The following is a 26481-nucleotide window of genomic DNA, read 5'->3' on the forward strand; positions in this document are numbered from 1 at the left end:
TTTGTTATGTAATGCAATGAAATACATAATACAATAGCAGCAATATTGCTGTGGGCTGTGGCATTCCATCCTCCTCAACCAGTGCCTTGCCGTTCGTTACAACCATTATAGCCGTGAGGTCGAACCACGGGGTACCCGGGGGTACCCAACTTCCGACCATCTGTGGGACGGGTCGATCACAATAGGAGCGATCTACGAAACTTGACAGAGGTATTGCGACCATGTTCTGTAACATGTTGCGAACGAATTGGGTAATAACACGCCGAAACTTGCTGAACTGAAAAGCTAGTCTTTGCTGAATCTTATTTTAATTTATAAAAGCATCATTGGATAATACATAAGATAAAGCATTGTGAATTTTGAGTGCTACATGCTTTGTTCGTCATAACTGAATGTGAATGCCATCAACTGCCGAATATTTCGTCTGTTGAATACTTTCAATCTCACATTTTTCTGAATAACTCACTACTGAACCGACACGAACTGAACTGACGAATCTAGCTGAAACGAACCCAACTTATTTTCGACGATCATGATTCGAAAGTTTCATTCAAACATACCCAAGTACCTATTGACCCAGGTTACATCCACCCCCGCACCATCCATGCCATCCATCCTCTGCTAGCATTGCGCCATGACGAAAGGACAGGGCACCGTAGCCATGTGTTGAAACCTATTTGCACAGCCTTGTCCCCGTACGGTGGAGACGCTGTTTGCATAGACGCGCGCGCTGCATGGAAATTCGCGGAGAAATCGAGCCTTCGAGCTCACAACTGTCAAGGCGTGTGCATGGTGTGCACAACACTCTGAAAAGCTTCTTACGTCATCGATATGCCATCAACTTCTCTGTTCATCTGCGTCTGGGAGTTTCGTCAGTCGTCACTGTATGAGCCGTGCACGGGAGAAGGGGGTTTTCTGCTTCTGTCCTTTCACTGCTTCCTGATTCCATGAAGGCTGCTGGGTGCTGGACGTGTGTCATCTGACATCTGTAACTGATCTGTCACCAGAGACGGGAGAATCTCTTTGATGACTGATGATCTTGCTATCTCATGTGTATGTAATGCAATTTGAACGTTATGACATCGCAACTTCCCTACCTCAACCAAATGGCTTTAACGTTTGGTAAGTAGGTAGGTAGGTAGGTGCTTTAACTGCGAGAGAGGATGGCCAAATTTATCTACTACTTTGCAGATTTGTCACTTGCTAGCGTAGGTATGGTAATTAGTGCAACATAGCTATGGAGCATATAGTGAGAAAAAGTATCTCGCCAAAACTTTATTCACACCTGAACCTCGCTTCTGCACCCATCCCCGTTTGTTCTCGGAGGACCCGTATTGCTTCTGTTACATGCACTTCTACATTTTCGTGGGGGCCGCACCGGGGGCGAATTTACACATGTTTACACATAGTGTGCGGCACAGGACTTACACAGTGGGTTGGGGCTTACATGGGCATACAAAGGTGTGTGCCGTGAACACAGTTCCAGCGTTGAAGGCTGGGCGTTTCTTCTAACTATGTGATGGTTGGCCAATGCTGTCAACAGAAATCGAATGAGATGGCTTCGAACCAAATGGCACTGTCATATAACTGAATGAATTGAACAACGTACAAGAAAATGAAGGTTATGTGACCTTATGCATACACATACAGGCTTCAGCTCCCTGTACCTCAGATTGTGATCTGCAGCAAATGTATCGACCATAGCACCAGTAGCGGCAGAACACCTTCAATTAAGGGGGATGGGACACTGCGGACTTTTGGTCCCATTCTTTCCATGCAACGCCCATAGAGCTAATGTTAAAATGTCAAAATCAAAAGGGGGCACGGTGCCCCGGTGCCCCCCTCCTTCCGCCGCCTATGCATAGCACATCCTACGCCGGCTTCGCGACTGAGCCGCCATCTGAAGCTCAGTTTCGTTTACCCGCCGTCAGATGCTAATGCTGATGGCTCCTCGTTTCGCTAGTCGCCCATATCTGTCCAATGTGATTCGCGGACTAAAGTACGTGTCTCAAAACTGCGTAGGACAAAAAATGACTGATGTTGTACGCTATGAACATGTAAAACTCAAAAAAGTGAACCGAGGTCATCAAAGGTCAATGACCTGACCTGACGTTCAGATGATCTTGACACCCACCCAAATGCATGGGGGCAACATCATATCACATGTTTGAACGCTTGAAACCACGAAAAGACTGCAAAAGCGCGGCTAATGCGAGCCGACATACGCCAAATCGCGATTCCGGCCAAACATGGTCTCGAAAAGTAGGTCACAGGTCAAAGGTCATTAGGGTCAGGGTCATGAAATTTTCAGAGTAGGTGTAAAATTGATCAACTCGAGGGTACCGAAAGTTTCGCTGCGATCGGCCGCTTTTTACGCGAGTTATTCGCTAAAAACCGAGGGGGGTCCGTTCGACCCCCCCCCCCCCCTATACGGGCGAGGGTTAAGGTGTTCTCGTGTACCTATTTGTCTATAGCATTAGAAATCGTAACTGACACCAACGCATACGGGCTCCTACTGAAATGAAGTGTCGGTCAATTCTATTATTACTCTCAAAGGCATCAACTTCTTTGGCCTGGCGCTCATCATAAGCTAGTATTTCTACCTTATGTTTTACATATTTCTCCGCATAAAAGTGCTCAGATAATATCGGACTTGCTCAAGCTAAAACGGCGTGCACTGGTATATCGACCACCTGGATGGGCTAGTTGCCATTTCAGCCGATAGGCGCCGCTAGTGCGCCAAGGAATTTAGACGGGCCATGACCAACTAGTGTGGCTCTTGTCACGAATCGGGGCGTCAGGCGCTCAAGTCAGTGGCTCTCAAGGAACACTCTGACTTGACCTGACCTAACCAGATAGGTGCCGAGCTCTTCTGAGAAATTTATCTAAATTCAAGATTCAAGGTTCAAGGTTTATTCAAAAGACGTTCCACTGATCTGTCGACCAAAAAAGTCTGTTGGACTGAGAAGTTAACCTGAACCTTGGCCTGAAAGCCGACCTGATCTAAGAGACGGACGGCGTGAAGCTGTATAGCGACTGCCGACTGGCATGCATAGTGCATACACTTGGCCTGTTGATCAGCTGTTGAAGCGCACTTGTGTCCCAACTTCAGTCGTGCATTGCTGATCTTTGACACAAGTCTGGTGTCTACTTTGACCAGACTTAAGTTACTCTTCGCGCTGAGATCCTCTGGGAAGTCGGTTACCGGTGTCTTTCCGAGCTGAGTGGTCACCTTTTCCCACCTGAAGTGCCTACATTGAAGTGCCTACCTTTTCCCACCTGAAGTGCCTACATTTTAAGCCGATGAAGACAATGTATTGAGAATCTGTCTCCCAAATTCTATAAATTTACTTTCTGTGGCTATCAAACTTGGAAACCGCCATCTCTTTTCCTGCTCATTGGAGTTAAGTGTTAACTGACCCTCGACTTTACCTGTGACTTGAACCGTGACCTAACCTGTAGCCTAACCCGTGACCTGATCAGTGACCCGTCACTTGACCTTTGATCTGAACCGTCACCTGGTCCTGACCCCTGGGCGCCGGGCGGTCATGTCAGCAGCGCTAATCACTGTCTACATCTTCTCTGCCCTCTGCTCAAACATCGCCGCCTCGGTCACCAAGACCTGGTCCATCAGACAGGCCGGCACGTTTACAAGCCACCCAAACATCACTCTCGTCGCTCCCTCTCTGTCAGCCTGCTCAGCTGAGTGCACCAGCCTGAGGCGGCCATATTGTGAGGGGTTTACTTACCTGGAGGATGGGACGTGTCGCCTCTATTTGGAGTGTACCAACCACGCAAGACCTCAGCTGGATGCAACGGCGGACCCTCGTAGCTACAGGCTGTCAACTTGCCCAGGTGAATTAACAGTGGAAACTGGAAAGACCGGTATTGAATATACTTTTCTGGGTACAGTTATGTATAAGGAGCAATAGCTCCCTAAGCTATAATTAGCGGCTGTGGATGGGCATTTGCGTGGATGATTTTGAAATGTTGCCGTTGTGAACATCTTCAAGCCAAGGCCCTGAATGTGAATTTAGCGTTAGGAGGCTTGCAGGGAGGCAAGTCATTGTTCGTTCCTAGCACAGACCATGTATGTTTCTTGATGGGTTTTATAGGAGATGATCGGGGGAAGGGCTGAGTTTCCCATTTCCATTCCCGCAGTTTTCCACGCTGTGCCTTATGATTGAGATGGGCATAGACTGCCGCAAGTTGATGAATCTATGCCAGTTCCCCGACAATCCTTGTGTTTGCTTTTTAGATGATGCCATTAGTCTTTGCCACTAGGGATTCTGTGCCTCTAGGCATTAACCCCGGGCCTCGCCTCGCCCGTATAGGGGGGGGGGGGGTCGAAGGGAACCCCCCTCGGTTTTTCGCAAATAAATCGCGTATTAAGCGGCCGATTGCAGCGACACTTTTGGTACCCTCGCGTTGATCCATTTTACACCTACCCTCAAAATTTAATGACCCTGAACCAAATGACCTTTGACCTGTGACCTACTTTTCGAGACCATATTTGGCCGGAATCGAGATTCGGCGTTTGTCGGCTCGCATTAGCCGCGCGTTTCCAGTCTTTTCGTGGTTTCAAGCGTTCAAACATGTGAAATGATGTTGGTCCCATGCATTAGGGTGGGTGTCAAGGTCATCTGAAGGTCAGGTCAGGTCATGGACCTTTAATGACCTCTGTTCACTTTGTCGAGTTTTACATGTTTTTAGGCTAGTATTTGGAGCTGAATTCGAATTTAGCAGCCATTCGAACATTTACGAATTAGTCTTGTTGCCTTCTTAGTATATTACGAGGCTGTCTGAGAGGCGGTTGACACGTACCTTCTATGAATACCCGGCAGGACCCTAATGGTTGACTTGACCTGACCGGACCCGACCTGGCCTAAAGGCATGAAGACATCATCTGTGATCAAAACTAACATGATATTCGTGATCAGCACCAAAAAAAAAAACATAGCAGCCCCACTTTACGTTGTTCTAATAGGTCCCGATTTTCCCGACTTTTGGTTCATTGACCTGACCTGGAAGGTCAACCATTGACGTAGGTCGTTAAAATTGGGTATCAACGGCTTCTTCTCGTCAAGCGCAACACTGAACACGGTCCTTTTTCCGCGAAGCCCAAACTTGATCAGGGGCGAAACGGCAAGGGGGATCCAAAGGATACGTTCCCACGTTCGCGGCTGGACAACACCAATACGGGCGAGGGTTAAAATTGAGCACAGAAGGAAAATCGACTCAATTGTAGGTACCTATGAGCTTTGAATGGACATATTTTTCCCTGCATGTTTGTCGCGGTCCACTGTTGACTTCACGTTTCAGAACATTCGCGGAGAATTTGAACTTGAACATTGCCGTAATTGCTTTGTTGATAAGATCTATTCACCTCAGCATTTTGATTCCACTGCTGAAGCGGCAATGGTATTTGTAGAAATACTAGAAAATCCTGACTCACCAGCTCCAATTAAAACTGCATCCAATACCAGTTTGGGAAAAGGCCAAAGGCTTCTGGAATGCACTCACCTTAAAGTTGAATGGACCGCTACCTAATTATTTAGTTGAACGTTATATTATCCACCTTCAAAGGAACTGCAGCAATTTCGTGTAACTGAATATTTTGTTAGACTACCGCGAACCCCTGAATAGTGTGAGCAGTGCGACTGTCCTGGGCCGAAGATCTGTGGCAAAGTCTGTACTATTGGACTGGTCTCATGATGAGGGCCCTGCCGACCTGTAGTTCGGATGCGGTGAATACCCTGACCCTCGCCACAACACGAGTGGGGGTGGGGTTGGTTGGGGTGTGAGGGGTCACTCGGCCTGAGCTGTGGCGAGGGTTAGGGTATTCACAGCATCAAAACTCTAGGTCGCCTGGGCCCTTGTCTTGAGACCAATAGTACGAGACACCGGTGGTTACCCGGGTCCAATTTCCAGGGATATGAGGTCTGTCTTTGTGTGTACTGTATTCCGTTTATTGCATAATGCTCGGTATATCTAACTATGGTAAGAAACAATTAATTTTCAATAGCTGTTTCAACATCAATTTCACAAATTTATGACATTCAGCATTTCGAAGTCACCTTTGTAAGTATTTCAAGCCTGCCAACCGTCTCTCTCTCTCTCTCTCTCTCTCTCTCTCTCTCTCTCTCTCTCTCTCTCTCTCTCTCTCTCTCTCTCTCTCTCTCTCTCTCTCTCTCTCTCTCTCTCTCTCTCTCTCTCTCTCTTCTCTCTTCTCTCTTCTCTCTTCTCTCTTCTCTCTTCTCTCTCTCTCTCTCTCTTCTCTCTCTCTCTCTCTCCTCTCTCTCTCTCTCTCTCTCTCTCTCTCTCTCTCTCTCTCTCTCGCGCGCGCGCGCGCGCGCTCCCGTTTGTATTTCAAACACCCGTTTTCTCTGGCTCTTTCTCCGCAGGTATTCCTACCTACCGATGTGCCTGTCCGGTTGGATTCAGCCGCTGTGCCGGCCGCTGCCTAACCCGACTGAACCAGACTGCAAACTACTCCACCGCCGAGAGGCTTTGCTCAGAGATCAACGCCCATCTCTTCGCCCCTCACACGGACGAGGAGAACCAGTGCGCGTTTACTCTCCGCTCCGGGCAGTGGGCCTGGCTGGGTTACTCCGATAGGGAGGTAGAAGGGGAGTTTGTGGCGGCGGATGGGTGCGGTACGTACCCCTCTACGGGTGTACGCTGGCGGCCTGATGAACCAGATAACTGGCTGGGTGCTGAGCACTGCGTCGGGATGATAGCGTATGATGAGTGGAATGACCGGCCGTGTGGGGATAATATGTATCCACTCTGTCAGCTGGGGAACTGCCCGAGACCAGAGTGTCCCTAGGAGACGGTTTGAAAAAAAAACATTTAATGCACGTATCATAAGGGTAACTAATTTTGTCAAAAGGTGGAATGTCATAAAGTTACGATATGTAAATATTGCTTGCTGCTAAAAGTACCATGAACCCACTGCACATTTGGTGACCACGGCCGAATCACCGGTGTAACTTATGTTGAACGTTTGATGCACTTTAGGTAGATTGCGGTAAGTCTTCTCAGGTGCATCGTATCAGCTGTTTTTGGGGCCTTGCTATCACAATCATCAACTGTATTTGGCATACATACGTTGAGGTTTGACAAGGTGGGCAATGGGCATCATCGGGATTCTGAGACAATAGGTTACACAATCGGCACTACCGTTAACAATATAAAATGTCTTCATGAAAAAATGTGCTTAGCCTATAGGTATGACGATAGTTACGATAGATTCAGTGGCGAAGTTTTTAAAACTTCATCCATTTTAAGCTGCCGATAGGGGTACTTTCCGTGCAACTTAATTTGTGCGTTTTTCTGTATTTCTGATTTAATGTCAAAATTATTTCAAAACTTCTCAAAATTTTCAAAAACGTTATCCATGTCATTCATCGCTCGATTTCCCATCACCTTGAGCAAAAATGACCAAAAAAATATCAAGCGGTTTTCATTTTCCAGCGATTTTACTAAACTTATAAATACTGTAAGTGGGGCTATTTGAAGCAGTTATGCAATGACATCAAATACCCCACTTAACGGTGTTAGGAAGCTGTTTGTAGGGATTTGCCATTCCTTGCTAGGATTACCCTAGCAAGGAATGGCTCTAAAATGGCCACATATCAAAGTGGAACAAATAATGGGTTATACTTTGTCTTGTCTTATGTAAGTGATTTCCCAGCGAGGATTCAAGACATGGTCCTGCGAACTGAGGAGCGCGCACTACGGAAAGCCATCAGGGCGTGGTGCCTGCGGTCCTACCACGTACCGTCATGACAGCATTTTGGGAACGCTGGATGTAAAGCAGGACTGAGTCTGAGTGGTCATTAAACAGCAGTTTCCGCACATGCGGTGATAAGGTGTCCGAAATGAAATGGCTATACAGTCATTTTTGGGGTGCAGCTGACGGACTTTTACGTTAGTGCATGCATATTGCATACGTAATCACATAGTGCTTATACGTGCATTGGGGTGGAGTGGAGTGTCGACTGACGTTTACTCAAACTGAGTGAACCGCACTTACAGCACGCGTCGCCCTGCGTCCCGCGGCGCCCGTTTTTCAATTTCTTACTGGCTTTTCCTTTTTAGCTGAACTCGCATCCGAGTAAAAAAGAAATGGGGAAATAGTTCCCAATATAGTTTGAAATTGGCGGACTAAATATTTTTTTTTTGCATTTGGCTCGGCTGACTGATGCCTACTTTTGGCGGATAATTTGCATCTAAATGGGAGAGTTTTCAGCTCCCGATGGTATTCATTACCATATCTAGCATTACATAAATATTCTAGATGAAACACACAGTCACATATTGCGAGTTTTATTTGTTTATGTTGCACTGTGGAGTGGATATGCATAAATGCATTCTTTTGATGCAGTTGTGTAGTTTGACTCATCATTAGCTCATGTTGGGTATTTAAAACATGAAATACTCATATCATAGAGCCGAGTCAAGGTCAAGAGAAAGGCTCTGATGATTTATGAAAGTGGCAGTCTGCACCGAGTTTGTATCCATAATGGGCTTTTATGAGACCCAAACCACGTTTAGAGTGACATTTGGCTCGCTTTACCGGTTACTTACAAGTGACCGTGGTCATTAATGGTAAATGCCGCAGAGGCGCAGTTTAAAATGTTTCCGGAGTGCCGAACTGCATCAGACGTGGGGCTAGGGCCATTTAGGGTGTCAGATTGTATCTAACTGTTCAGCGCTTGGATAATTAGAAACCTTTGTATGCTTAACCATGTCAGTTCTGTTTTCTGGATTTTAGAAACATCCAGAAATATGTGAAACTGTTCCTCGTTTTGTATCACACTATCATGACGTGGACATGTGAAAAGCCTCACTATTGAGAGGACCTTGTCTGAATATATCTGTAATCTGTAATCTGTAATTTGTGATGCAGACGCAATTCATCAACAGATAACTACCAGTATAGCACCTTATGGGGCGACTAACGGAGCGAGCGAGAGGGTGGGCCTTGCACGTGCGAAATTGCGAGGGGGTACCTCCAACTGACTTGTGCACGGCACCCTACTAACCGGTCTCTAGCGATGTGCCGAATTTGAGCACAATCGGCCCAGCCGTTCTCGAGATCTGGAAGCGGCAACCTGCACGTGCGCACGTGCAAATTGGGTCCCAACTGACTTGTGCACGGCACCCTACTAACTGCTCCGTAACCGCGTACCAAATTTGAGCGCAATCGGTCCAGCCGTTCTCGAGATCTGGAATCGACCCCTGCACGTGCGCACGTGCAGCAGCACCCCAACTCTGGCACATGGATATGCATTGCCTAGTGGGTGCCTACCTACATGCCAACTTTCAGCGCAATCGGCCAAGTAGTTACCGAGATATTGCAACAATTACAAAAGTGACACCTCTTCGTTTTGCACGTGGCACGTGCATAAGGGGTCACCTACATGCATCGGGAATAGTCCAATACTTGGTAGAAGGAATGAAGCTACCCTACAAAAATTACCGCGTGTAAATCGGTCAAGTGGTTGCTGAGATATAAGCGTCGCAAAACCGTGACCACGGCCGGCCGGCCGGCCGGCCGGCCGCTCATACTCAGAAATTTCCGTTAATCTAAGGAAAGACTACGCTCGCTTCGCTCGCTCCGTAATAATGTACAGTTTCTGAGCACACAGCGGAATTTAACACATTTCTTTAGTACCTACACTGGGGATTTCTTCTTACATGCACGATGACTGGTCCATATTATGTAAGTGTGGATATACGGATATTGGCTGTATTCCGATTGATGTTGTGTGATAATAAACACTTTGTTGCTATTGTTCTTTCGCTATTGCGGCATCACGACCGTTGCATAGCGAACTAAATGAAGTAATGAACCCTTACACTGTTTGAAAGGGCGAAACGATTATCAATTAAAAAAGCTTTTGGTCAGCGATGCGATATGCTTTTCACAATTACATATTTATCGCCAATGTCTAGCTTACTGTACCTTTCTTGAAAATATCCTGGAAAATTTTCAGCATTATTGTCTCTTGTCTGTATTAGCTTTAATAAAAGAACACCACTGAACACTCGCTTAGATATCGAGCGAGGCGAAGTCGTCGCACTTAAACTGGTCACAACACTTTGGATATTTAGCGCCCGGCGTACCCGGCTCCCTCTTGCATCCGAACCCTGCGCTCCAGGGACACTCCTTGGTGTTGATGAAGCCGCCGCTGCAGGCCTTCTCCTGACACGGTGGCTCCGTCCACTTTTCGCCGTCGTCGAACGTTTTACGCAGAGCTCTCGAGAAGCACTGGCTACCGTCGGGACATTTCTGTTTGTCGCAACATTCGGGGAACGACGCGTTGGTCTTTCCTTTGACAAGCTCACACCCGTCCCAGCGTACGGCGACGGGGCAGGTTTTCAACTTGGTGGTGCCATTGTTACACGTGTAGGACGCGCAAGGATGTTCAGTCCAGGTGTCTCCGTCGTTGAACGTTTTCCGGAGAGATGCAGAGTAGCACTGACCAGCGGAACGGCAGGTTACCTTAGGACAGCAAGATGGAAATTGAGCTCCTGTGGTACCGGATTCTTTCACACATCCTGGAGTGACCCTCACGGCAGGGCAGTCTCGTTGGTTGGAGGTACCGTTAGCGCACGTGAAACCCACACACGGAGGTTCGGTCCAGGTCTGACCCGAGTCGAAGGTCTTACCGAGACGGTCTGAGTGACACTGGTCTGTCCGAGGACAGGATACGGTCGGGCAGCAGGCGGGATAGGGTGCGTCGGGAGAGCCGTCCAGTTTGACGCACCCCCGACCTATGGTGAGGTCAGGACAACTGGTGACCTCGGTCCGTCCATTATGACAGCGGAATCTTCCACACGATGGCTCAGTCCATGTTTGGTTGTTGTTGAATATCTTCTTGAGGCGATCTGAGTAACATTGATCGGGTTTGGGACAGGAGATGGTAGCACAGCAGTTGGGGTATTTCGCTCCAGGAGTTCCCTCTTTTCTCACACAGCGGCTGTATTGGTAGATGGGACACTGGATTCCCTCTGCATATCCGTTGTTGCATTTGTACAGCTGGCAGGGAGGTTCAGTCCATTCTTCCCCATTATCGAAAACCTTGTCGAGACGTTGCGAGTAGCACTGGTCAGGCGCTGGGCAGGACTGTTTATCGCAGCACTGTGGGTAGGCGGTCCCCGGTGTACCTTTCTCTGTCTTACACCCGGGGCGGACGTGGTACATGGGGCACCCTTGGCCCTCACTGGTCCCTCGCTTGCACGTATACAGCGCACACGGTCTCTCAGTCCATTCTTCACCATCATCAAAGGTTTTGTTGAGTCGAATCGAGAAGCACTGATCGGGACGCGGGCATTTCACTCGATCACAGCAATCGGGATACTCAGCGTCGGGCTCTCCCTGCACTTTCACACATCCTGATCCTGGTGGATAGGAGGCGATAGCACACCCCCTACCCTGCACCAGCCCTCTCCGACAGGACATCTGCGTGCACCCTGGCTCCGTCCATCTTGCTCCGCTTGGGAATCTTCGACCGAGGGCTCTGGAGACGCAGCTTTGGGACGATCCAGGTGACAGCAACACCTCTAGCAGCACCAACACGAGGAAGAACTGACGCGCGTGGGACATGGTGACACTGTAGCGACGTCAAGCTGACTAACCTCTCTCGCGGAGGGTCCAGCAGAGGCAGCTTGCGGATGCCGCTCTCTGTTGCCTCTCGCTGTGGATGCCGCTCTCTGTTGCCGCTCTCTCGGAGGCCTCTCCCTGTTGCCTCTCGCTGCGGAGGCCTCTCCCTGTTGCCTCTCGCTGTTGCCGCTCGTTGATGGTGGCTCGGTGGTGTCGATAGCCGCGGCCAGTCGGTGACAACTGTCGTGTCTGGCCGGCCCGTCCGAGGCCACCAGAGGTCACAGCCGTCACCAACTCGTCACGTCACCCGCGTCACAGCTAGTACCGGGTCCTGCGGTCACGTGACGGCAGAGGGCGACAGATGAGCGTCGCGTGACGCTCAGAGGGCGACATATGAGCGTCAGGAATAGGGACATTGGGCGGCGGGATGAGTCGTCTGACGCATGACGTTCAGAGGGTCAAGGGCGGCGATTATAGGTCAGTGCGTTGGGATTATGTCGATGAGGCGTTTGTCGAAGAGAGTGGGCGAGCCATAGAGTCACGTGTATGCAGAGGTCAAACCGCAACAGAAAACCGCAAACTCAGACCCAATTGCACGCTCAGCGCTTTTTTGAGAACTTGTAAAAATGCTGATGAAATCATTGCGTGCCTAACGTGGACGTTTTTCGAGCAGCAATGTGCCTTTCATAGGGAGCGAAGAGCCTTCTCAGGAGTGTGAAAAATAACCTCTTGCTCCTATCTGAAGGAATTAAAAATTAAAGACCAATATATATATTCGGGCGTGGCCCTTCCTCAGTGGTACAGTGTTACAATCAGGAAGGGCCACGCCCGAATATATATTGGTCTTTAATTTTTAATTCCTTCAGATATGAGCAAGAGGTTATTATTTTTCACACTCCTGATAATCTTATCAACAATGCTCAACTCAACGTTTCAATACCTGAAGAGCCTTCTCCTTGCAAAATCAGTGGCGGATCCAGAGGAGGTTTAGGTCAAGTAACAGGGTGTGTGTGCTTGTTTTACGTGGCTGGTCGTGGCTCGTCGCGCCCCTGACATACGGGAGTGTTTTGTGCACGCCGTGCGGCGTTGCTGGTAGTTTCGTGGCATATGTGGCCGGTAGAGATGTCACTCGGATACCAACTTTTTGGTATACCGATACCAAACCGATACCAACTAGGTATTTGGTATTTCAATCCTAATGTGTTTGGTATTTTGTTGGTACTATGAACCCTTACTAATGTATAAGAGGCTAAGAAATTGGTAAAAAGTTGGCATTTCCCTCATCTTTCAAAGTTGGTTCGGTTTCGGTATTTCCCCACGGTTTTCGTTTGTATTTGGTTTGGTATCGGTATTCCGATTTTCTGTAATTGACATTACTAGACTGGCCGGTGACAGCTGGTAGAGCCTGGGCCCAATCTTGCCAATGCCGTAAATAGGATTTGGCCGCACTGGCCGGGGTTTACGGCACTGATATCAAAGATATCCTTTTTATTTACATCCAGCTAATCTTGTTCAATGATTTTGAAAGCGTGAATGATTATGAATGTTGCCTGAACGAATAAATAAGTGAATGTGGAATAGCTCTGAATGTTACCAAACTCGTGAATGCGCATTCACGGCATTTGGTATGCTTGGGCCCTGGTCCGTGGTTTAGCGTATTTCCATGTCGGAGCGCGGCCACGGCCCCGGCGGCCGGTGTGCCTGTCAGGCCCGGCCGTGACCTCCCGGTGCCCGGTGGTCTGTCTAGTGCCGACCGACGACCGACCCAGCACGGCCGTCCGCGTGAGTCGTGCCGGGTGGGCGATGGTGTTGTTTGGGGTTGAAATAGCGCGATTTGTTATGGAAGACCAGCCATATTTGTTCGTGACTGCTGCTGGAGTACCTACCTACATAGTACATACACAGCTATAGGTAAGTCTGACAACCTTAACCCTCGCGGGCCCGGGGGGGCGTTTTTCGCCCCCCCCCCCCTGGCGAATATTTGCGATAGCTCCCGAACGCTTAGGGATAGGAAAGCGAAACTTTCAGTACCTTTTCTCCCATCAATTTGACATCTTCTGAAGTAAAAAATTTGGACCTAGCCCCGTTGATGACGTCACAAGGTCCATTTTTCTAGACCCCTGCACGGCAAACTTCGGCGTCACAGACGCAAACTTCAAATAGCTGCTAAAAATAGAGTTTTAGAGATAAAGACAAATTACGAGCACGGTTGTGTAGCGTTTGACCTAGAAAAAAATTAGAAAAATAGTTTTGGTGACCTGAGGTCAGAGGTCAGGTCAAAGACCCCGAAATGTGGTTTTAGTTTTTCGCAAATAACTTCGACAAAAATGGTCCTAAAGCTACGGCAGTGGTACCATCGCATTCGCCTTGTCAAGCCGCGTCGAATGATATATATTTTGTTGGGAAAAGGTCAAGTTTTATGTTGACCTCATGTGACCTCGAATGACCTCTGGTTGACCTTGACACATGAAAGGTCGTTTATGATGGATTTGTACCCGCTGATCACGAATCTGGCATTTATTTTCCTCTAAGCCTTCATTTAGAGCTTCCGGATGGCCAAATTGTCTTATTTATTATTACTAACTTGAATTAGTGAAATAGCCTCTAGCAGGGATACTCTTCAGTGACCTCGACCTTTGAGCAGCCTTGTATCGTAAGATGAACCACAAATAGGAAACTGATGAGCCTCAAAACATTTCAAAACATCTTGGAAGTTAGCACGCAAGATGTGCGAAAAGTGCCAAGTTTGAGGTCAATTTTGAGCGTGACCTTGACCTTGACCTTTCACTTTGAGCACATTTTCAGAATCCTCAGATTCTCTTCTTTCGTTTGACACCCAATTTTGCCGGTTTGATGCCGCCTGCCGTCTTCTAGAAGGCTTACTTTGAGATCACTACACATGTGCCGGTTTTTGCCTTTGACCTTGACCTCTGACCTTGAAAATTGACCTGAGGTCAAAAATTTTAGGTGCTTTAGAATCGTCTCGTAAAGACCTTTCGTTTGGTATCGCTTTTGTTTCCGTAGCTCCCTTATTTACGGAGTTAGACAGGGGGGGGCGAAAAACGCCCCCCCCCGGGCTGCGGTGGTTGGGATTACCCCCGGGCCCGGCCGGGTTAAGAAATAAGGGAGTTAAAACACCGGAATTACGTTGCACGTGTTTTGATCACTGCAAATGCTTGGTTCGCAGAAAATTCATGTGAAAAGTTGTGAGAGGAATGTTCACGGATATATTTGAGGCAATATGAATACACGTGGATTAACCCGCGCCCGGCTGGGGGTCCTGGATTTCCACGCCCTGCTGGGGGGGGGGTGTTTGAACACCCCCCTTCTAACTCGGCTCCTGGGCCACGTAGCGATACGCGGAAGGCGGCGTTCGAAAGAACGTCAAAAATGATGACGAAATCACTTCGATCTATTTTTTTGGTGAGGTCAAAGGTCAGGTCACCAGAGGTCATTGAAGGCAAAATTTCGCCGATTTCCAGGTCGAATGTCGACAATTTCCAAGAAGCCAACGCATAACTCGGGAACCAATAGAGCTACAGCGGCGCGGAAAAGCGCATTCGATAGCCCTATTACCGCCCTTTTTGAGTGATCTTCTCAGATTTGACCTAACGTCAACGGTTTTGCCTGCAGGGGGCAAAAACTGCAAAAATAGCTGATTTTTTTCTGAAACAGTTTTTCTGCAATAACTTTTGACCCAAGCCTTGTACGAGCTTACTTTTACCGGCATCGTGTTCCCCTCGTCAAGACGCATCGAATGAACTATAATTTAACCTTGAAAGGTCAATTTGAAAATTTGACCACAGGTCAAGGTCATGACCTGACAGGAAAGGGTCATGCTGCATATCAGTCGATCCGTATCGTCGAGCTGAACACATCTAAGGCGTTTTCATCGCTCTGCCATGCCTTTATCAAAAGTTATTTGCGAAAAAAACTGTTAGATACCATTCGTGACCTAAGATGACCTCAGGGCATAAACAGGGGTCACGGACACCATTTTTATGTTCAGTGTGTCTAAACCACTTGTAATTCAGTGTTTGGGAGTGTTTATAATGTCTTTCGTCCAAAAGAGGCGCATTTCAATTTTCTCCCATTGACTTATAATGGGGAGGTCGCAAAATTGACCTGACCTTAGGTCATCGATATCAAAATTCTGAGATATACATTTTGTACATGCTATTGCTCTTAGCAATCGCTGAAAGTTTCAAAGCGATGGGTCACTCGGTGTAGCTATGACAGACATTGAAACTTTTTATGAGGTGAGGTCACTTCAAGTGACCTAGTGACCTGACCTTGAATGACCTTGGTCTGAAATTTTCGCAACATGTGTAGAATTGATGTATTATAAGGTGTACCAAAAACGGCGGCGCTCCGCGCCGCCGTTTTTGAGATATTCGCGAAAAACCACAAGGGGGGTGTTCAAACATCCCCCCAGCAGGGCGCGGGTTAATTGCGGTTGCGCTTTAGATCCATTGTTTCTTAGGTTTGTCAGACTATAGGCATGTTTCCTATGTTTCTCGAGAAACAGGGGGCTGGGGAGGTGTTGTACTCGTATGTGAGTGAGTGGGTTAAAGGGACCCTCCCACCTTCAAAAAAGTTAATGAATTGGCACGAAAGTGATGTCGCTCGGTTCAGAAAGAGCGAAAACGAATATCTACCAAATTTCATCGAAAAATATTCACCGGTTTTCAAGATATTAGACTTTTACTTTTGTTTACTTTTTGGGATCTCCGCTGTTCCTAGCGACTTTATTTGAAAGTGCGGCATTTGTTGCGCGCAAAGCAGCATATACCACCGCGTGCTACCAAAAGTTTTAGTAAAAGATTTAAAAATCGTTAGATCTCCGCTGACGTCACAAATTCTAAGGGGGCATACCAATGCACTAGCCCCTTAGAATCCGAAAACTGCAAGTTTGAAATTCCATATCTCCGAATTAAAGCATTTGTCGATGTTGTGAGTGCCCAAACCGGTATTTGCAGGCCATGGCCACCAATTTGGCTATCTCAACTCAAAACTAATGTTAACCCGCGCCCGGCTGGGGGTCCTGGATTTCCACGCCCTGCTGGGGGGGGGGGTGTTTGAACACCCCCCCTTGTAACTCGGCTCCTGGGCCACGTAGCGATACGCGGAAGGCGGCGTTCGAAAGAGCGTCAAAAATAATGACGAAATCACTTCGGTCAATTTTTTGGTCAGGTCAAAGGTCAGGTCACCAGAGGTCATGGAAGGCAAAATTTCGCCGATTTCCAGGTCGAATGTCGAAAATTTCCAAGAAGCCAACGCATAACTCGGGAACCAATAGAGCTACAGCGCCGCGGAAAAGCGCATTCGATAGCCCTATTAACGCCCTTTCTGAGTAATACTCTCAGATTTGACCTAACTTCAACGGTTTTGCCTGCAGGGGGCAAAAACTGCAAAAATAACCGATTTTTTCGGAAACAGTTTTTCTGCAATAACTTTTGACCCAAGCCCTGTACGAGCTTACTTTTACCGTCATCGTGTTCCTCTCGTCAAGACGCATCGAATGAACTATAACTTGACCTTGAAAGGTCAACTTGAAAATTTGACCTCAGGTCAAGGTCATGACCTGACCGGAAAGGGTCATGTTGCATATCAGTCGATCCGTATCGTCGAGCTGAACACATCTAAGGCGTTTTCATCGCTCTAGCATGCCTCTATCAAAAGTTATTTGCGAAAAACTGTTAGATACCATTCGTGACCTAAGATGACCTCAGGGCATAAACAAGGGTCACGGACGCCATTTTCATGTTCAGTGTGTCTAAACCACTTGTAATTCGGTGTTTAGGAGTGTTTATAATGTCTTTCGTCCAAAAGAGGCGCATTTCAATTTTCTCCCGTTGACTTATAATGGGGAGGTCGCAAAATTGACCTGACCTTAGGTCATCGATATCAAAATTCTGAGATATACATTTTGTACATGCTATTGCTCTTAGCAATCGCTGAAAGTTTCAAAGCGATCGGTCACTCGGTGTAGCTATGACAGACATTGAAACTTTTTATGAGGTGAGGTCACTTCAAGTGACCTGGTGACCTGACCTTGAATGACCTTGGTCTGAAATTTTCACAACATGTGTAGAATTGATGTATGATAAGGTGTACTAAAAACGGCGGCGCTCCGCGCCGCCGTTTTTGAGATATTCGCGAAAAACCACAAGGGGGGGTGTTCAAACACCCCCCCCCCCAGCTGGGCGCGGGTTAAGGTGGGAGTGTCCCTTTAAGGGGGAGGCCGGCTGGCCGGCGGCCGATGGGACGCCACCGCGCCGGCCTGAAGAATGTAGCGACGTAGCGTCTTGCTGAGGGGGGGGGGGGGCTGTTCCCAGGGCCTGCAGCCACTCCCTGAGGACGCCGAAACTTCCGCTACCTGTGGAGCTGGTAAGTGACCAGTGACCACGCTATCGTGATGGGCCCTCCTCACCACCAGACATGTGCATGGATCCGAGAAAATGGATCTTGGATCTGATCCCACGGATCCTGATCTCGGATCCGACGGGATCATAGATCCAGCTCTGTAAGTTATCGAGAGATCCGTCGGGATCACAGATCCGAGTCTCATTTTTTGCTTGAGATCCAGTGAGATCATAGATCCTCACTTATTTTTTGTCAACACATATATCCCAAAAAAGCACTTGTTTCAACTCACAAACGTTCTGTTTTAGTGATTTTATGTGATTGCACGTCATATTCCATAGTTTTGTGTCACTTATTGGCATAGAAAGAAACCCTTTAAAACATGGTTTCAAATGTGGTGCATGTTGGGATCCACTCAGATCATGATCCATGTTCTTAATTTACCGTCAGATCATATGAGATCATAGATCCAAGATGTATTTTTCACGGCGGATCCGGTGGGATCATAGATCCCAACCTGTACTTTGCTTCGAGATTCACTGAGATCATAGATCCATCACTCGGATCCATGCACGTCTGCTCACCACCTTCCGGTGGAGAGGAGTCAGTCTGGCAAGAGGTTCGTGCGGTGTGCACGTGGAGGGAATACATATGTTACAGACCGTATGAAAACCCAGTCCGTTTGCAAACGGCCTGGCCCAGTCAGGCCGTTTGAAAACGGCCTGAAAAAGCCGGCCGTTTGCAAACCGCCTGAAATATCAGGCCGTATGAAAACGGCCTAGGCAGTTTGAAACGGCCTAGACAGTTTGAAAACGGCCTAGTCAGTTTTCAAACGGTCTGGCGAAGTACAAAAGCCTCTGAAGATTGAACTTAATGGATCCAGGTTGGTCGATGATCAGGTTGCATCCATGTGAATGCTTGCGCATTCCATGCCGAATGACTCGTCTACATCCGTCGAACATTTTCTTACTGTGCTGATGCTCGGCCCAACCGTTTTTCGACAATATTACTAAGCATACAAGTTCACGGTCCGCCTGTGTACGGCCATCCAGTTGATGGAGCCTGGTGAAGCCACTACTGGTGAGGTCTGGTGAAACGTACAAGACTCACCGATTATTTTGCGGCATAAAACGCCGGAGCGCGCAATGGACATCAGAGTTCACATCAGTGGCGCGGGAACCGGGGCACACTGGTCGGAAACGCTCCAGCGAGAGGCCAGCGGCCTTTCCGCAAAAGTTTTTTGCTTGTTATTCCACAACTAGTGAAGCAAACTTCATAAAACTTTGCATACCTTCTCTGTCATATGTAAGCTATCATTTGGATGTCAATTACTAAATGTATGACGTGAATCTGTTAAGTTATGACGTCATAATTGAGTATAATACAGGATCTAACACCACTTTGAGTCAACAAGGGAAATTGGGAGCTGCTATTCGGGCACCGGGAATGGTTTCATGCACTCCTTGCAAGGTCCAGTGCTTCACTTTAGCATTGTTGACTTTGCGTGACGTCATTTATGACGTCACTAAGGTCATATAAGTTTTTCGTCAATAACTCCTGATCAGATGGAGCTAGAGAGTCGGGAAAGCCACCATTGGACTCAGGAAGATCTGCCGAATCGAATGATGTGCGATATGACCTCCTTCAACCATTTTCGTGACCTGAGGGGCTCCGACCTGACCTTGACCCGAAGCTAACACCTTAAGTTGACTTCACCCGAACACCAAGTATAGCATTCAACGCGCCTGAGCTAGACAAACACGATGATGCCAAAATCGCGGCAGTGCGGCCATTTTTGGCAAAGTATTAAGTAATTAACCTAAAACCGAGCCCGTGCCTTGTGGCACTTACCTACCTGACCTAAGAGGTCACTGGCTGACCTAAGACCTTAAAATCGGGTAGTACCTAATTGTTGCGTCTTATAACGGCACACAAGCTCTTTTTTCCGCGAGGCTCTAGCTCAATTAGAGGCGAAACGGCGAGGGGGTTGAACCAACCATCCCCGGTCAATATAGAAAACCAATCGGTCCGGCCAGGGTTAAATACCGGAATTGTGATCTAATGTAAAAAGACGGCCCAAGGTAACCCGACGTCAGTGACAGGTATCCTATATTTGCAGCGTCTTATATTCACGAAGGTTTCAATTTCCACTTTCTTCAGCCGAGTGATGGTTGTCAATAGCAAGGCTCTCTAAATGCAAGCCGTAATCGCCACGCAATATGTGGAAGGCTTTTGATGTCAATACATACATAAATGCATACATAAAACGCGCTTTTCACAAAATTCATAAACTCAAACGCATCTGTTTTTAATGACCAGTCAACTACGCATCGATGCGTGCAGGCCACACAGGTCAGCGTAAGCCGGGCGCGGCGGCCGAGCCGAAACTGGGGCGGGGCGGGCGGTAGTTGGGTAGGAAGAGCGGCTCCTGCAAATTTTGCGCAAATATGCGCAGTTAGCTTTTATGTTGCCCTGGTGTAAATTCAAATCCTGCTTCATCTCACAAAAAATCAGAGTGGAACTAGATGGGACTACCTGTTGTTTCCTTACCTAAACTTTGCAGTTATATTCCAGAATCACTGTAGGAGAGCCTTCATAAAAAAGCTACAGTAAATCTTAGTTAGGGAAAAAGTATACCAAAAATTTTGCACTGACCAGTCGGCAACTTCATAAGGAACATTTTGATGCATGATATGTGGGATTTCAATTTGGTGTCTATCAGCAATAAGACTCTGAATATTCGGCTCAAGAAACCTCTTGCTCCGCGTCAGTTTCCGAGTTCTGGGATACCCCATCTTCGGGGGCTGATTACAGTTATTTTTGGTCACCCGGATTAGTTTTTTTGGCCGAAGTATAATAATTTGATCAATTTCCAATCGATCTATATAAAAAATAATCCGAAACTCCGGAATCACCCGTGGCCTCTCGTGAGGGCGTTTCCGACCAGTGTGCGGGGGGGGGGGAGGGGGCTAGCACTTTTCGGCTGGGGGGGGCTCGTAATGTATTTGAGCCTTCCCCCCCCCCCCCCAGCTGGAGGAATCGAAATCGGAAATCTACCAGCATAATTTCATAGATTCATACACAGGCGCGGGAACCGTGGGAGGGGGCAGTGGGGGAAGCTTGCTCCCACAGCTCTGGGGCCGTGGGGGCGGTGCCCCACAACTTTTCATGAGGTCAAGAACCGTTGGGGCAGCTTGTCCTCCCCAAATTAGGGGTTGTGGGTCACAATGGAAGAAAGCGTGTAAGTGAAAAATCCACCTCTTCCACTGGCTCGGCAACTCATTTGGCAGATTAAAGCCTTTATTCCAGGTTGCCAAAACGGTAGTTTCTTAACTCAGCTGAGACGGAATACCTGACTTTTTTGCAAATATTTTCGTTTTTTCTTTGTTGAAAAGGCCAAGGTCTGAAAAATCTGTGGCCTAAAACCGGTGAGAAAACTAGATTTGGGGGTACCCTAGGTTGACCTCTATTATGGTTCAGCCCCCCCCCCCCCCCCAGTCTGGAAGAAGTTCCCGCGCCACTGGTTCACATTAGAGTCCTCACCGCGCCCGGTCGACCGCCGGCGGCTGGCCGGTGGCGTACGCCGGCAACACTTGACCATTGCGGTGGAACGCGAAACTTTGAAGTCCGGGGGAAGCCCGGGTCAGTGGCGTATCCAGGGGGGAGGCCAAGAGGCCATGGCCTCCCCCTTTGGCATCAAACATGCAAGTGGGCCCTTTGGGTCACTTGAGTGCAGTGACGTAGGTACCCAAGGGGGGCCACGGGGGCCCCGAGGGGCCCCTGGTCACTTGAGGGGCCCCTGGTTGTCTGAGGAGCCCTTGGCTACCTAAGGGGCCCCTGGTTATCTGACAGGCCCCTGGTTGTCTGAGGGGCCCCTGGTTATCTGAGGGGGGCCCTGGTTACCTGAGGGGCCCGTGGTTATCTGAAGGAGTCCTGGTTACCTGAGCGGCCCTGGCTATCTGAGGGGCCCCTGCGTTACCTAAGGGGCCCCTGGTTATCTGAGGGCCCCCTGATTACCTAAGGGGCCCGTAATTACCTGAGACCCCCTGGTTATCTGAGGGGCCCCTGGTTACCTGAGGGGCCCCTGGTTATCTAAGGGACCCCCAGCTACCTGAGGGGTCTCTGATCCCTTGGGTGGCCCCTGGCCAGTGTCCTGAAGAAACCCTGGTCGCCCAAGGGGCCATGTTTACCCGGAGATTACCTGGTTATATGAAGGGCCCCTGCAGTCACATGAAGGCATTTAGGTACCCGTGGAGCCCCTGGTGTAACCGGCCCCCGGTTATCAGAAGGTCCCCTGGTCACCTGGTGGGCCCCTGGTCAACTGAAAGGCCCCTGGTCACCTGAGAGGCCCCTGATCACCTAAACAGCCCCTGATCACTTGGATTCAACGGCATAGCCAGGGGCGAGGGGCACATGTCCGTTATAAGGTTTAGGGTCCCCTCGGGCCCGAGGGACCCTGCGGTGCCAATTGGCAGCAGAGGGTTCGCGCTGGCCACGCTTCAACTGGAAAGGACACCACAGGGCTTGTGAGAACACCCCATGGTCTCTTGTGTAGTCACACTTATCTCCAGAAGAGCCCCACGCCGGGTTCTGAGGGACCTTGCCGGCCTCTGAGGGTCGTTGCCGGCCAATCAGGGATCAGCTGTAAGGGCCCCATACCCGTTTGTTATGGCTCCACGGTCCACACCAGTTTCTGATGGCCTTCACTGCCACCTCTAAGGGTCCCACACCAGTGCCTCTTAAGGGCCTACTTCGGTGGCTCTGAGGCGCCTCTGGCGCCTCCGAGGGCCCTAGGCCAGCGCATCTGACGACCACTTACCAGCGACTCTGAGGGTCTCCCGGCCTCTGAGGGTCCCTTGCCGGCCTATGAAGGGCCACCAGTAACTTTCAGGGTCAGACTGCGTCAAACTATCTTAAAATGCCATTTGATGGCCCTCATAGGCCAGCGTAGGGCCCGAGGTCAAGGCTGAGCCCCCAGAGGCTAGCGTGGAGCCCTCAGAGGTCGCTTTGGCGGCCATAAAAAAGCTTAGACTTGAGCGTGGGACCCTTTGACGCTGGCGTAGAGCCCTAAGGAGCCAGCGCTCAGCCCTCTAAGGCCAGCGTGGGACCCTCTAAGGCCATTGTGGGGCCTTCTAAGGCCAGTGTGGGACCCTCTATGTCCAGCGTGGGGCCGTCGATGTCCAGCGTTGGGTCTTTTAAGCCCAGAGACATGGGACCTTCTTAGGTCAGATTGAGGTCCATTGGCCACGGAGACCAGCTTGGGGCCCTCTGAAGACAATGTGGAGCCCTTTTAGGCAAGTGTGGGGACCTCTGTGACCAGCGTGAACCCTCAGAAGCCAGCGCGGGCCTTCATGGGCTGGCGTCGGGCCATTAGAGACCACCTCGAGGGCCTCGGCAGCCACTCTTCAGACCTTATGCATGTTTGGGACCCCTGAGGCCCTAAGGTAGGGGTGGCCCTTAAAGGCATGCGTGGGACCCTCAGGGGGCATCGTGGGCTTCTAGCCCTCGCCCGCACATGGGGGGGGGGGTGGTTGCCACCCCCCCAGGTAGTCTTTCTGCTCTGCACTCAACATTTTTAGAGCTAGAAGGCTGATTTTTCGTATAGCTGCTCCTCTATCCTTTCTTTATGTCCACTGAAAACTTCAAGTTTCTGTGATTTTTGGTTTCGGAGATATGACCTTGTATTTCAGGTCATGTCATGACCCAAATGGCCAATTCTCAACATCTTGCGTTTGCCATGGGCCTTATGAGCTTTTGACACCCTGATTTCGGCCTTTTTTGCCAGTCTTACCTCCCACCTATCATGGAACATGTTGTTCGACGATGTACAGGGGTCAAGGTCAGGGTCAAGGTCAACCTAGGTCATCTAAGATAAATGCGTTTTAGGCAAGCTGAATTTACTTTTTTTGTCGTTTTTTTTACTGCATTTTTGGTAAAAGCTTCTCAGATCATGATTTCATGTAATATGGACCCAAAAACAATCGGTGCACACATCAGTATACACACAGACACACACAGACATACAAACACATATAATTGACCTTGACCTAACTTGACCTGAAATGACCTCAGCAGCAAAATTCTGGTCGGGTAGTGTGACAAAAAGGTTCTAGCTGGCTTGGCACCAGAAAACAGCATCGTCATCGGTATTTGATAAGCAGCACACTTGATATCCAACGGTGACCCAAAACAGCAACATTTTTTAGTTTGACCTGACCTGGAAGGTCAATGACTTACCTGAGAAGGTAAAACTGGGTATCATTGGATTCGTCTCTTCCCAAAGAATCTTTTTGGTCTTTACTGCTAAGCTCTATCTCCAACAGGAACGAAATGGCGCGGGGGGGGGGTGGCAACCTCCCCCCCCCCCCCATGTGCGTTCTAGGATGGGAAAATGGCATGTGCGGGCGAGGGCTAGAGACCGGCGTGGGTTCGAGAGCGGCATAGGGACATCAGAGCCTGACTCAAAGGCTCCCAAGAGCCAGCGGGGGGCCCTGTGAGGTCAGCCATAGCATGGGTCTCCTGAGGCCATTATGGGGCCCGGAGGCCAGCGTGGTTCACTCTGTTGCCGGTGTGGGGCTTTCAGAGGCCAGAATGAGCCTTCAGAGGTCGGAGTGAGGCCAATGTGGGCGACATAGAGCCATCAGAGTCTAGAGCAGAGCTCAAACCGAGTCGGGCCCTTCTAAAGTTAAGGGTACCAGCCCTCAACCAGCGCAAGACACTAAGAGACTGACATCTGCCCTTTGAAAAATGCTACAATCTTCAAAAAAAATTGGCAAAGACATTTTGCTTTTGATGATCTTTAGCGACCCTAGCGACGACCAAAGCAAAAAAAAAAAACTTTATGCCTACTGCTGAAATGAATTGTACGCTACAGAGCTATCGATATCGATGCATGTTTCACGTTTCAACATTTTATTTTTTAGATTGCCGAGTGTGCCTAAAAAGGCTCCCTCACATGGCAAAAGTGGCAAAGAACCGCACCTGGGCGTGAGTTAACCCTCGCATGTGTAGGGGGGGGGGTCGGATGGACCCCCCCATGGTTTTTCGCGAATAACTCGCGTAAAAAGCGGCCGATCGCGACGAAACTTTCAGTTCCCTCGCATTGATCAATTTGACACCTACCCTGAAAATTTCATGACTCTGACCCAAATGACCTTTGACCTGTGACCTCTTTTCCGAGACCATGTTTGGCCGGAATCGCGATTTCGCGTATGTCGGCTCGCACTAGCCGCGTGTTTGCAAGCTTTTCGTGGTTTCAAACGTTCAAACATGTGATTTGATGTTACTCCCGTGTGTGTCAAGGTCACCTGAAGGTCAGGTCAGGCCATTGACCTTTGGTGACCTCGGGTGACCTCGGGTCACTTTTTCGAGTTTTACATGTTTCTAGGCTAGTTTTTGGAGCTGAATTCGAATTTAGCAACCATTTGAACATTTACGAAGTAGTTTTGGTGACTTCGTAACATGTTACGAAGCTGTCAGAGGCAGTTGACACGTACTACGAATACCCGTCACGACGCCTACTGGTTGGCCTGACCTGACCTGACCCGACCTGGTCTAAATGCTTCAAGACATCATCTGTGATCAAAACTAACACGATATTCGTGATCAGCACCCCGAAAAACCCCTTAGCAGCCACACTTTACGACTTTCTAACAGGTCCCGATTTTCCCGACTTTGGGTCATTGACCTGACCTGGAAGGTCAACCAATGACCTAGGACCTTAAAATTGGGTATCATCGGCTTCCTCTCGTCACGGGCAACACGCTCGTTTTTCCGCGAAGCTCTAGCTCGATCAGGGGCCAAACGGCAAGGGGGGGGGGTCCAACCGACCCCCCCCCCCTACACATTAGAAGCTGGCAAACGCCGCACACATGCGAGGGTTAAGTACGCTATACTACTGGGGCCCCTAAGGTAAGGATGGGGCCCCTCGAGCAGGTTTGGCCTCCCCCTTTCCAAGATCCTGGATACGCCACTGGCCCGGGTCGACCGGGCGCTATACGGGCCGGGTCTCAATTCTGCTAATCTCTTCCTGACCAGGCCTGCATTCGTCATCGGGAAAATCACGGAGAATTTTCCGGAACTAGCGAGAATCATCGGGGATCACGAACGGTATCACGATAACGAGACAGGATAGGCGCTCAACTACTGAAGATAGGCGCTCAACAATAATTTTCCGACGGAGAATATCCGAGTGACAATATTTTTCCGGATGCGGAATGCACCTCAGGATTTCATGGTGCCATGTAATGTCATGAAACGGTCGTGCTTTAACAAACTCAACATTGTCCAGCTGTAACTTTATGCAGACCAGATTGTTTTCAAAATGCCTAGACCGTTTGCAAACGGCCTGGTGTCTGGAAAGTTGTCATACGGCCTAGACGGTTTGCAAACGGCCTGAAATTTCAGGCGGTTTGCATACAGCCTGGAATTTCAGCCCGTATTCAAACGGCCTGACTTTTCAGTCCGTTTGCATACTGACTGGGCTGTCCAGGCCGTTTGCA

The 26481-nt window shown here is 49.0% G+C and overlaps 1 protein-coding gene across 1 annotated transcript; it reads left to right on the forward strand.

Annotated features, from left to right (window-relative positions):
• Positions 1 to 3548: 3548 nt before the first annotated feature.
• Positions 3549 to 6829, forward strand: LOC122368633 (brevican core protein-like). Its single transcript, XM_043342773.1, has 2 exons — positions 3549 to 3642; positions 6405 to 6829. Exons 1-2 carry the CDS (start codon positions 3549 to 3551, stop codon positions 6827 to 6829), a joined length of 519 nt encoding a protein of 172 aa, XP_043198708.1.
• The last annotated feature ends 19652 nt before the right edge of the window (positions 6830 to 26481 follow it).

The sequence above is a fragment of the Amphibalanus amphitrite genome, unplaced genomic scaffold (assembly GCF_019059575.1).
Source record: "Amphibalanus amphitrite isolate SeventyFive unplaced genomic scaffold, NRLGWU_Aamphi_draft 000963F_arrow, whole genome shotgun sequence".
Classification (NCBI taxonomy): Eukaryota; Metazoa; Arthropoda; class Thecostraca; order Balanomorpha; family Balanidae; genus Amphibalanus; species Amphibalanus amphitrite.